Genomic DNA, 13591 nt, shown 5'->3' on the forward strand with positions numbered 1-13591 from the left:
GATACTGTGTATAATTGCATTCATTATTAACCATAGACCGTCTTTAAGGCTGGCCATGAGTAATAGTGGCCAATATCTTTTGCAAAACCACAAACTAATGCGTATAATTTTATTCCTTAGTTAATGAGCCAGTTCCTAGAACACACATTGCATCTTTTGTGGCTTGTAGTGCCACCTCCCTAAACCTCGTATTCCTTTCGTAAAAGTTTATTGCAAAAATATGACTTTAATAAGAAGTCCAATTTTAAATTATTAAATTGTGCTATTTTTATTTGAACTCCTATCAGTTTCTTCGCTCAATAAATATATAAAAGGCAATGCATGTTTTTCTTTCCACAAACATCACCTAGGTCATTTCCTAATGTCGGGTCATTGATTTGAAAGTTTATAATTATAATAATAACTAGGAGAAAAAATGAAAAGCGTATGGAACACGACGTCAAAAATTCATTTAAAAAAATATGGAAGACACAGTATTTCGACGCCAGGGTCATCTATCAACCAAAAATGTAACTACGGCCTAGTTTCATTGTATGACAACGTCCTCTTTCAGTGGGTTCCAGAAAAAACTGAGTTCCTAACCTTCTTAACGTGGGATTGGGTGATCCTTGCTCCTAGTACCAACGTGAGTTCTGACGAAGCAGGAGCCTGTGTTGTTGTCAAACCGGTCGTGGTTATAATCCCATCTATATTGAGGACTTGTTTTATTATTTATCTGTTGTTTAGGAAAATATTTGGTTTCACACTTTTTGACGACAGTTAATATATTGAATGTGTTTTACGAGGGGCAGATTTTCGCCGCTCCAGTGGACTAATGTAAATAATTCATATCTCGTCTCATCCCTGTCTCTCCATTATCTACCAAAAGTGATGAGGAAGTGGTAAATTGTACAGCGGTGTTGCCCTTGTTTTTACTCAACAATTGAAGAAAATGGATGGAAATTTAGCCACAAACTCGGGAAATCATGTAAGTATTTTTATTTCGTACCTTAATATTGCGTCATCTTTTTTAGTTTATTCTATGAATTCTGGCAAGTTTGAAACCGATACTGAATTCAACTTGTCCTTTACATATTACCTATATTTATTTGGTTTGTTGTTAAGGATGAATTGTATTAAATAAAGAATAACCTAGTTCTTACGAACATGTTAGTGGGCAGAATTAATTTCCCCCACGTTGATGCGGTATCAATTTTCACGTAAAAGTTTGATAAATTCTTATTTATTCAGTAATCATGAATTTTCACAAAGTAGAATCTCGAACCATCAAATTTAACGCAAAAGTTATTTGAAACTTGAAAAAAGCTTAGGACGTTGCAACGAATTCATGGACAGCCTGGTGAAAATGCACTGAGTTAATAAGCGTTGAAATTTTACTTCGCGACTAAGCAAATCATAATATATCTCGGTTTTTACTCGGTTGTTAATATTTCCACTCCTCTTTCTTGATTACAGGATAGTACGAACAGTTGCATTGAGTTTCAGAAATTAACCTTAGCCAGTCGTAAAAGTTAGACAGATGCTGCATGTGTGCCCCAAATTGTGAATTATGCGTTTTAGAGCTGAAATAAATTAAGTTGACTACTAGTCAAAATAATTAAAAATGTATCACCTGCTAACCTCGCCAAACTAAAAATCTTAATTTGTGGATGAGTACGAAGATAGATCACTTTATACTTTCCCTCTTTTAGATTGTCATGTCATCTTCTAAAAGTGTCATATACTGCATTACTTTGATGGTAATGGCTACTTTTATGTAATGGCTATTGTAAACTGCAGTTTATTTGACGGAATTTGAAATATCATAGCAATTTCTCTGCTTTACCGACATGCTATCTACATTTCTCTATAATATCGAAATACCATTTGCGTGCATAATTTCACATTACTTCTACTAGGCCATATGCCGAAAACGACTTGATGAAAGTTTTGAAATTTGATGATTCATATGTTACAGAATATGCATGATATAAACTCGATTTATTTCTTGTTTGCGTTATCAAAGTAAACGAATCGTTTTCCAAGAAGCTCACGTGTGGGCACAAGTTATACAAAGAGTATTTTATTCTCTGATGATATAGTGACAGAAATCCTGAACGAAAATGAACTTTTTATGTTCATTTAATTAAAAGAAAACTGATTTATTTGCTTTGATTTACTTCCTTCCCAGTGTTCATTGTGACCTCCTAAGTTGATGAAGTTCCTACAATTTTTGTTTCTAGTCATTTATGTTCATTGAATTCCTCGAGGATTCATACTGTAATGTTTTCTTAACAATGACCGCAGGAATATGGTTAAATGGATGTGTGTCTTTGTCATTTGCAATTTTTGGTCAGCCTATCAGTGTCTCGCTTTCATTCACATACCAAACCTAACCTACTGCTCTTGCCATTTCTTATGTGCCTAAATTAACAATCATATATTTCCTATCGTTTCCCATTTTAATATTATCATCAGAATATTAAAAACATGGTAGATAGAGAATGGGAATAAAGGTTTATAATGAAAATAAGCTTTTGGTTGGTGGTATAACATCATCATCGGTCATCTGCTGTGGTTGGCAGGTCCATGGAGACCTCTTACCCAGAATTTATTCCTTTTCTATGTCTTCCTTTCCATAGCCTCATACCCATCAACCTCTTCCACTTCATCTGCCATTTTGATACTCCTCTGCTCTCTCTTGAAACGCCTTCAGCATTTCCTGGTCCCTTTTTATTGCAGTCCATGTTTCACTGCCATATTTCATAATACTTGATACAAAACCTTTGACTAGCTTTTTCGAAGTCCAACATCAATTTTGCTGCATATTGCCTTACTTTTTCTGTTGGAAGCTTCCTTATCCATTGCTTTCATAATTTAAATATACTTTTCACTCCAACTTTTTATTACCTCCATACCTAGATACCTCTCTGCATGCTGCAGCCTTTCTCCTTCCACCTCAATATGTATTTCATCATCTCTACCAACATTCATCACCTTGGTCTTCATCCTTGGCAAAAAGGATCATGTCATCAGCGAATCTAATGCACACAATCCTCTTCCTTCCAAGTGACACTTGTTATCTTTTCTCTAGAATGTCCTGACCATGTCTTCCACATAAAGGTTTATGAGGGTTGGGGAGAGACAGCACCCCTGCCTCACTCCCTTCCCAATATCAAACCAGCCCATATTATTTTCTCCAATTCTAATTCACACCTGCTGATTAAATTAGAAATTTTCAAATAGTCTTGTCTCTTTAGTTCACACCTTTTTAGTTGGATTTTTGATGTTTTTCCTATTGTACACAGTCAAGCATAGTCTAAAATGTATTTACTTGCAAAAAAGGTTTCTGAACTATTGTTAGTTTGGGAGTAATTATTCTCCTATGGCTTGAAAGGTTTTTTATTGGGCCCCAATTTGATGAATGATTAATAATTAAATGAATTTAAGTTTGGTTTTGTCAAGGTTCTTTCATGCATCCTTCCCAATTTCCATGCTATTTAGCTAAAATATCTTAATGATAATTTAAAAACCTGTGTTACTTCCATTTCTATCTCTGCTGATCCCTCTCCAACATCCATTGTAGGTGTTCATTCTGGTTTGTATTTAGGTCCCAAATGTGCTTCCCATGTTGTCAGCCTACTCTTAATATTTTGAATAATGCTATGGTATCACTTTTACAGTTTTCCTTCCTGAACAAAAACTGTTATTCATTCATGTTATCTTTTCTTCTGTTATGCAATCTTCATTTGACTTTTTAATCCAATGTTTGCTGTGTTTGATGTATAAATATGTTCTATGGTCTTCAAATGCTGCTATATTATTTTCATATTTTACCGAATGGGGATTGACATGGACTTTATAGAGAATTTGTGTTGAATTCCTTCCTCATAAATTCTACAAATAAGCCATAAAGTGCTTCCTGTAAATTTTCTTTAACTACTGAGTAATTCTGCAGGGATATTACTTCGTTTTTCACCTTCACTTCATGTTGTGTTTTTCCTATTTCACTGTTTATTGCATCTGGAGGCAAGCTATCCACTGAACATCCCGTTCGACATCAAAGCTTAAAAAGCCTAATCTTTTTATCCTGCATGCAATTACTCCAGTTTTTTCATCCTTTCTGAAAGCTCATATAATTTACGTGGCATTAAGATAATTGCTTACATTTCGGTCATAATTCTTTCACCTTCTTTGTGAGGAACCGGAACTTTTTCCCAGTATCTGAAGTTTTCTTTATCATTACTTTGCTCTATCCACCACATTACCTTTATCCTATGAGTCTCTTGAGTAAGTTTATTATTTTTCCACATTTTTAATTAATATTCTTTGGCGGCCTCCTCTTTAATTTTCCGGTCTTGTTCTTCCATTTCCCGCTCTCTATCCTATGATTTATTTTAAACTTCCTGGTTTCTTTATACTTTTCATAATTACCATGATAATTATAAATCTCCTATGCTTAACATTAATTGAAAACAGATTCAGTTGGACAATTTCCAGGCGTGCCTGATTACATATCTGCATCTGCTAATTATCATGCAAGTCTCCACATGGAGTGCCATGAAGGTGTTAGGCTATTTGATAAATCATTAGAGGATCCTGGATTATCCATTAGAGCGACTTGCTGCTGTTTATAAAAGTTGTAGCAAAATCAAACCGACCTTTGGGTTAATAACTGTGACAAATTAACATAATGAAAAGAGAAACTTTGTAATTCCACATAGATTTATTAGACGGACGACCTAGGTTTCGACGTGGCACGTCATCATCAGGTGATCATGATCATCATCACCTGATGATGACGTGCCACGTCGAAACCTAGGTCGTCCGTCTAATAAATCTATGTGGAATTACAAAGTTAAGTTATTAATTAAAGTTAAATTATTATGTTAAGTCGATTCCATGAAGTCACGCATGAGACAACAAATTGTGACAAATTAAAGTAAAACTCATAGATGTGATAATTTATAGCACCACTTATCCTGCAAAGAAAATTAAGTTGCTGTGGTGGTTTGTGGGAAAAGAAAAAGAAATCCCACATTAATGGCCAATCACAACCTCTCAACCAGAATACCCTTCTGTAGTAGTTAGCGGGAAAGTTACTTCCTTGCCAGTGACCAACTACAGACCCAAACACTCGAACCCAAATGGTATCCATCACAGGGTTAAAGGGACTCTGTTAAGTATATCTGGGTTTATGAACACATACGCACTATCCATGACTTTTTACAGGAATAAATTCTGCATCAAGGACAACCACAGAGCTGACGCACTCAGGGAAACACTCAGACATTCATTAAGGGCCTCAGTACTGGGAGAATCTCACTCAAATTGAGCAACATCAAGAGATGAGCAAAAAAACAGTGAAAGATGAGGGTGTGTGTGTTGGATACGTATATTTTGGCCACAATGTCACCCTCCTCAGCGAACTGAAGGAAAAAAAGGCCTTGCAACAGGGAATTCTGAGTAAATTAGGATTTGGAAAAATTTTCAATATATACATCAAGCTGAATAGGGGTGAGGGAAATATGCATAGAACTGGGCTGAAGAAGAAATATACTAATTAATATTACCTATTGTCAACTTATATTGGTTAAATAAAATGTGTGGAAGAGAAAAGGAGAATGCTTGGTCAGTCCATGGTTGCATGGCGAGAAGTAACATGATTAGTACTCTGCTTTTTCCAAAGAATCATTCTCTCTCTTCCCACTTTGCACTTATAAGGCAAAGAAACTGTGAAGACTTCATTTTATTCAAACCAAGATTTCATGTGTATGATTGTTTACACAGGCAAAAGGAAGTATATTCTGGAACATTTTGTTTGCTCAAAATTCATTCGTGGCAGTACCATAATCACAATGGATACTTAAGTTTGCCTAATTAAAAATTAAATCTCATATGGTAGGTCTTCAGCAGGCAATGGGTTATTGATAATTACAGGAAAATATGTACTCAGAATCTGAGTTTACTTACAGGGGGCGGTGTGATGAGTATTGAGAATGACTATTATTTGTATTGATTCAGATTAAATGCCCTTTTTACAATTTTGTACAATCTGGTACGTATGGACCATATTGGTTTGCAATGCAAATTAAAAGTGATGAAATTTGCTATTTTGATGAAATCTAAAAATCATTCTTCTTTGTTACAGGACGGTGATTCTTTCATTGGGAGAGACTATCAGGTATGCTTGTGTTTATCGCTCTGATTTTCCAATGATGTTTTAAAATATAAAAAGGATGTTTTTTGGGGATAATAACTAAAAATTTTCAATAAATATATTTACAGGTTCAATTGCTAAGTATTGCTGAAAAAGAGAACACTATTCTCTTTTTGCCAACTGGGTCTGGAAAGACCTTTGTTGCTGTAATGCTAATAAAGTCAATGTCTAAAGACTTGGAAAAGTAAGTGTCTAAGTTCTCTTCTCTACTACTAAAATCTTCATCATCAGTATTTCTATCCTAAGATTCGCTGACTGCAGCCCTCCATTTTACTCTATTCAATGTCAATTCCCTCAATCCCTGATACCTTCTCTGTTTAAGGTCCTTCTTAATTTGTCCCTTGTAAATGTCTCTTGATCTTCCTTTAGAATCTTCCCTTCTGTTTTACCTTCTATTATACTCCTAATTAATCCATTGTGCCTCAATGTGTGTCCAATCCATCTATTTCTTCTTTGCTGTAGAGTTCTCCGCATGGTCCTATCCTCTTCTACTCTTCTATATACTTCCTCGTTCCTTACTTTGTCTATCCATTTAATCTTTAGCATTCTCCTCCAGCGCCATGTTTCAAAGGCTTCTATTCTTTGCTGGTCCACTTTTCCAATGTGCCGACTAAAATCTTGTTAAAAATTAATAAAATGAGTGTTAGATATTCAATTGTAAAGTAGTAGAATTCATGACTGATTGTAAAGAGATGGCAGGGACTGAGTGATATTAGCTGATTTTATGATAAACTTAAATGTTCTTTATCAGAATTCCAATAGTAGAATGTTTATTGACTCAATTGTTATTAAGTTAAAATTGAATCTTAGAACAGCTCAACTGCATTTGATTTTTTTCATTTAGAGCCATGATTTGTCTCTCTAGATTTTAAAAATCCTATTTGGTGTCCACTAGAGATGTGTTGACTACCATTATTTGCCATTTCAAATATTGAAATCGTATTTTCGATATCCAGAGGATTTTAGGATACTGAGCATTTTGATTGGCTATTGAATTTTAAAGGCTGTGAAAGAGGTTAGAATGTTTTTCAAGTTAGGAAAGGATAGGAATGGAAGAGTAGGTTAGGCATGTTGGTCTGAAGGAAGGGAGGAATATGTATGTGAAATTGAAGAAGGGTTTATTTTATTTTCAAACATTAGAATGTGTTTTGTTTGAAGAGGCAAAGAAATGTATTGTTTTTCACTGTGTAAACCTGAAATCTGCATTAAATGGTGGAATACCAATAATAGTAATGATAAACTCTTGCCTGCAATATCAAATAGTATAGGGTTATGAATTTTTCTCCAAATCACTAATAAGATGACATTTTTCATGATTATAATGATAGTGTCCCATCATAATTTGATATTTAAATCATTAAAACTAGTAATTAAAAAAATTAATTTCATTACTCTTTAATGTGCCCATCAACAGTAGAGTTGATAAATATATTGCATAAGTTTTTCATGGCCACTTCAAGACCTTGTAACACCTTGTTATTTATCACTAAATTTCATATAATTCATTTGCATTTAGATCAGTCAGATTTAATCCATTTTGGAAGTAAGAGAGGAATGAGGAGATGGTTGCAGGGGTGTTCCCAGAAGTACCCGGCCTGACCTAGAGATGGGGGTAGTTGTTTGAAAAATATCACTGTATTAGAAAGTAGTAAAGTAGAATACGCGGCGTTTTTTAGTATTTGTTTGGCAGCCATCAATAGTGAATGTTTTCATTGAATTTGTGAAAAAGGAGAAAATTGGTCATGGTTATGTGATACAATACTTTTATTTAAAAGGCCTCAGCCCAACCAATATAAATGCTGATTTGGATTCTACTCTGGGTGAGTCTGCCTTAGTTTACAACAGTAAAATATTGGGTAGCAGATTTAAAACGAGGCCGTACAAGTTATCAAGACGAGCATCGCATTGGTCGACCAAATGAGGTGACAACTCCAGAAACAGTGAAGAAAATCCACAAAGTGATACTGGACGATCGTCAACTGAAAGTGTACAAGCTAGCAGACATAGTAGGCATTTCAATAAGTGCGGTACATCGCATAATAACTGAAAATTTGGACATGAGGAAGCTTTGTGCAAGATGGGTGCTGTGTTTGCTCAAACTCCAGCAAAACCAGTATTGTAAAGGCGTTTCAATTGAATGTTAAGCCAAGTTTCACAGCAACAAAACATAATTTTTGCTCCATTTCATAGCCATGGATGAAACATGGGTCCATTACTTCACACCCAAGACAAAACAACAGCTAAAACAATGGATTCTAAAGGGAGAAACGTCTCCTAAGAAGGCGAAGACTGTTTCATCTGCAGGCAAGGTCATGGTGTTGGTTTTTTTGGGATGCACGTGGGATAATTTTCATTGACTATCTTGAGCTAGGAAAAACTATCAATGGTGAGAATTATGCAAACTTATTGCAACGTTTGAGCCAAGCAATCAAGCAAAAGCAGCTGCATTTGACAAACAAGAAAGTGTTGTTTCATCAAGACAATGCACCAGCTAACAAATCTGTTTTTTTCAATGGCCAAAATTCATGAAGTAAAGTTTGAATTGGTACCTCATGCACCCTATACGCCAGATTTAGCTCTCTCGGATTATTTTCTGTTCGCAAACTTGAAAAAATGGCTCGGTGGTCAAAGATTTTCCAACCGTGAATAAGTGATGTTGGCAGTTAATGGCTATTTTGAGGAGCAGGACAGTTCTTATTATAAAAAGGGTATAGAACTTATTGAACATTGCTGGGAAAAGTGAATAGAGCTGAATGGAGATTATGTTGATAAATGAATACATTTTCTTCCCAACATGTTTTGTTTTCTTTGTTGGGTCGGATACTTCTGGGATTACCTTCATAATAGAAAGTTTTTCTTCATGTTTATGTATATTAGGTGAACAGATATGCCCTGTCACTGCAAGCACTGAATGGGATTATTCATATTTTTGGTAGTTGTGATTTTGAAATACATTTTTACTGTGGCCCTACTTTAAGGAAGTGCTTTATTTCTGTTTATATAGCTGTGTTATTTAATCTCTCATAACACTTAAAAAAATTTTTTCTCATTTTATTTTTTTCTACTGCTAAACAGACCGTACAAAGAAGGGGGAAAGAGAACATTTTTTGCTGTGAACACAGTTGCTTTGGTGACACAACAGGGTGATTACATTGCAAGGCATACACATCTCAGTGTGGGGAAATATAGTGGTGATCTGAATGTTGACAATTGGAATGCTAACCGATGGGAAGAAGAGTTAAATAAAAACCAGGTATGATAGTAACAAATTATATTGGTAATTTTTTTCAAAGATTTTGACTTAATACAATGTTTTTATTTGTGAGTTGCATGAATTATTATTAAAAGTGGTAATTTCTATTATAAATGTTTCATGTACTGACCTATTGAAATGGTAGCTTTGATGATAGGTCAGCCATGCTGTTGCTACTATATTTCATTTGGCATAGACATCTAACAATAATTTTTAAACTACAATTTGGTTAAAACATGGCTAAACAAAAGCACAAAGAAAGGATACTCGCAAATATGGTTGATTTTTCGATGGTCAAGCCATCACGAAAACAGCCTCAAGTCACAGCAATCATCATTGTATCTTCCCTAAGGTTGTCTTAACATGTATCTTACTTATTTTGCAACATGCCCATGGATGCCGTGCCTTAATGCTGCTAAGCATATTCAGTCAAAGGTCATATTTTTAAAGACCCCTTTAATATCAAGAAATGACCCAAGTCTGTACGGTTCTTGGTCCAGCTTCTACTTTGCTGACCAGGTGGTGGTGGTACGTTTCCACCAACCTTCCTTTCTGGAAATCATGCTGATTTAGATGTAAAAGATGTTCTTTCATAGGTTAATCCCTTACATATTTATTCACTCACTTTTGGAAGTCATTAACAGAAAAGACCTGAGGAAAAGGCTTAATTCTTCTTCCGGAGTAAACTCAGGTATAGTGTGACTTGATAAAGTGAACATCCCATCCCTCTGGCATGTTTACCCTCATCATATAGTGTGACTTCTTGAGTTTTGGTATGAATACCACTTTTGTAACCCTCCAGGCATTGAGAATGCACCCATAATACTTATTTATTTAATATGTACAACCTATGATATAAGTAAAACTAAATATATTTTAATCTCACCATCAGAAACAGGAAGAAAATAACATACCCTCTGTGTAAAGGGAACAATCTATGAAGCAGGTAAAAGTTCAGGTATCTAAGTAGCATCAATGATAAAGAAGGGTAGTGTGTTTTCAATATTTTCATGAAAAATTGGGTGTGAAAAAAATCGCTGCAAGATGAGTGCTATGTTTGATCTCAGTAGAGAATGAAATTAATCATGTTGATTCAAAGGAAATTTTGGTACATTTTTATTGCAACCCGCAAAACAAGTTTCTGCATTGGTACTGTGGGTTTCTAAAGGAAAACTGGCTCCAAAGATAGTGAATAGATCAAAGATAGTCGACCGACAAGATGATGGCCACAGTATTTTGGTATGCATGCAGAATCATCTAGATTGATTACTTACAAAAAGGGCAAATAATAAATGGGAAGTATTGTGAGTTGTTGTTGCACCGGTTAAGCTTAGAAATCAAGAAAAAGTCCTTATTTTGCAAAGAAAAAAAAATCTTCCATCAAGACAAAGCAGAGGTGCATACCTCATCAGTTTCAATGGAGATATGTATGAAATTTAAGTTCAAATTATTACAGCATCCAGTGTATTCACCACATTTGGCCCCCAGAGACTTTAGTTTACTTCCAAACTTGAAAAAAGATGGCTTGGGAAAACAATGAATGTCTAACAAGGTCATTGCTGTCAAAAATGCCTATTTTGAGGACTTTCCGAAACCGAAAGTTAGAGAAACACTGGAAAATGTGTACCAAGCTTGAAGGAGATTTTTTTGAAAAATAAAAGCATCTACTCCAAATAATTTTTGTTCTATTTTTTCCAAAGGACTTAGTGAATGAGTCATCTATGAAAGAAAAATCATGTGATATTTTTATGGCCCAAGTGAATAATGATACCTGGAGAATCGGATACAATTAGGAAATGGGTGAAATCATAAAGCAAATTATAAACTTCTACAAATACAATGGCTAGGGAAAATTGAAAAGTGAATGAATAGTGAAATTCCAGAGAAAATCCTGAATGCACAGGTGTATTAAACTGGAAAAAGGGATTAGACCAAGCAGGAATAGATGGATGACTTGTTGAGAGATCTTAGAAGAATGGGAGTATTAGGGTATGAGATGATTTTGAAGGACAGGGAACTGGGGAACATTAGTTTTTGAGACCAAAGGTATAATATCAGACTAGAAGATGTTTATATTGATAGAATTGAGCTCTTACGGCTAATAGCATGAAATAAAGGAAAAACTCCAATAGCTGTAAATGTTTAGAAATGTAAGCTGTTTACGGCTATCGGAGTTTTTCATTTATTTCATAGAAGATGTTTAATCTGGATTTTGTCACCCTGTGACATCATCAGCTCCCATCTTGTCATTATGTGACGGACAAAATGGGTGATGCATATTATAAAAAAATTTTTGTAATTGGAAGTTATTCATGTGATTTCAGTTCATTGGTTGAAAAAAAATCTTAATAGCCTGGAAGTGTGTATTAAATTGACTTAGAAATTTAAACATTCATATTATCAGTATATAGCAGAAAAGACGAATAAGTGAAAAAAGAAATAATGTGTACATGTGTCACAGGATTTAATATGTATTTATGTATGCATAATGTGCTTATATATTTTTACACATGAATGAAAGTTTCATAAATGCTGTAAATGGCAAGAAAGTCTTAATTTTACTTTTCAGTTCAATGGTTGTGTCATTTTAATTAATTTAAGCTGTTTTTAGGTTCAAAGTATATAATTATATAAAATCAAGACTCTCATTGTAAATAGTTAAGTTTCAAGTCAATTTCCTTTGCAGGTTATTGTCCTAACATGCCAGATACTATTGGATATGCTGTGCCATGGTTTTATATCGCTGGAAAATATCAATTTGATTATTTTTGATGAATGTCACCATGCTGTGGCGGATCATTGTATGCGAAGGGTAAGTTTTCTGATTACGATTGACTTGGTAAATGATAACAGAAGGATAGATGTGAGATGTGTGTCTTTCTATGGTTTCCCAGAGATGAGTATTGATATCCTTGATCTAGAAGAAACTTAAAGATATATTTCAGAATTTCCATAGAATCACTGATAGTTATCTGGAGAAATATTTTTCACCATTTGTTGATGTTTTGGAAATTATTGATTTGAGGTGAATACTGATGGTGTGATTATTAACCTATTCCCTTTAATCCAAAAGATATATTACATTGAATATATTGACATGTATGTAAGTTCTAGTTTTATCTTTTTTATGTAAAATTTTTCCATTCAATTTTTTCTTACTGTTTTAACTTCACCTACATCTTAAGTTATCTTTGATAATCATAATCAGGAAGCGTTTAATGAAGTAGTTTTGTTTTTTCTTACTTATCTTTCCCTGAGTTTTGGACAAAATATTTCCTTTCATAGCCAGACACTTTCCTAGCATCTTCCCTTGTATCAAAGTCTTCAACATCCCTTCAATAATCAATATGCCCTGCATCCATCGTTCTTGCTACCTTTGGATCCATCAATTTTACTTTTTCCATCCTTCTTCATACCCACATCATAAAAACCTCCAATCTTTGCTGATCTTTTTGCCTCATCAACCATATTTCTACAATGTCCCTGTCAGGAAGTCCCTCATTCTTGTGAAGGGCTTCTTTGCCTAATACGGTTCTCCTAATATTCCTACTACTATGACCATCTTGGTCCAACACACTTCTAATACAGGTAAACTGGACAACTTGCTCTAATTTTTGCTGTCCTATTTTAGGTTGCCTCTTTCTTGAAAACTCCCAAACCTTTTCTTTGTTTACTTTTATTCTCTCCCCGTACCTATTACACTGGTTTTCTGCGATTAGCAATGATTGTACTTCATTGACTAACTAACTAAAGGTTCAATTGTTCCTGGGTCAACCTTGTGGAAATTCATTTTAATGAAATTAAGAATACAAAGTAACTTTCCACTGTCCTTTATTAGCGTACAACCGGTTTCAACGGTCAAGCTTCATCATCAGGTACAAAATAAATCAGTCGCAGTTCACTTATATACCAATCATGAGGGAGAGAGGGGGACGAGGAGGAGGCGAAAGAAAATGGAGTTGTGATTGGCGTTGATGGGGAGGGGGAAGAGGGGTGTTAACTAAAGGTTGATCATCTGCAGACGTAACTGATTTCATGGATTCCCCACAGAAATTCATTCTTATTTTCCCATGCCGCTTTTATCATTTCCTCCTCATGTACTTTGAAAAGTATGGGAAGTATTGGACACCCTTTAAGTG

The 13591-nt window shown here is 34.7% G+C and overlaps 1 protein-coding gene across 1 annotated transcript in view; it reads left to right on the top strand.

Moving 5' to 3' along the window:
• Positions 1 to 614: 614 nt before the first annotated feature.
• The window catches only part of Dcr-2 (Endoribonuclease Dcr-2), a 112185-nt gene continuing 99208 nt past the window's right edge, over positions 615 to 13591 (top strand). Inside the window, exons 1-5 of the mRNA XM_071598442.1 lie at positions 615 to 967; positions 6131 to 6163; positions 6268 to 6383; positions 9275 to 9452; positions 12139 to 12264. Of these exons, the coding sequence (XP_071454543.1) occupies positions 932 to 967; positions 6131 to 6163; positions 6268 to 6383; positions 9275 to 9452; positions 12139 to 12264 (489 nt within the window). The 5' untranslated portion in view covers positions 615 to 931. The remainder of the gene's footprint in view (positions 968 to 6130; positions 6164 to 6267; positions 6384 to 9274; positions 9453 to 12138; positions 12265 to 13591) is intronic.

The sequence above is a fragment of the Hetaerina americana genome, unplaced genomic scaffold, assembly GCF_022747635.1.
Source record: "Hetaerina americana unplaced genomic scaffold, ioHetAmer1.1.p SCAF_10, whole genome shotgun sequence".
NCBI lineage: Eukaryota > Metazoa > Arthropoda > Insecta > Odonata > Calopterygidae > Hetaerina > Hetaerina americana.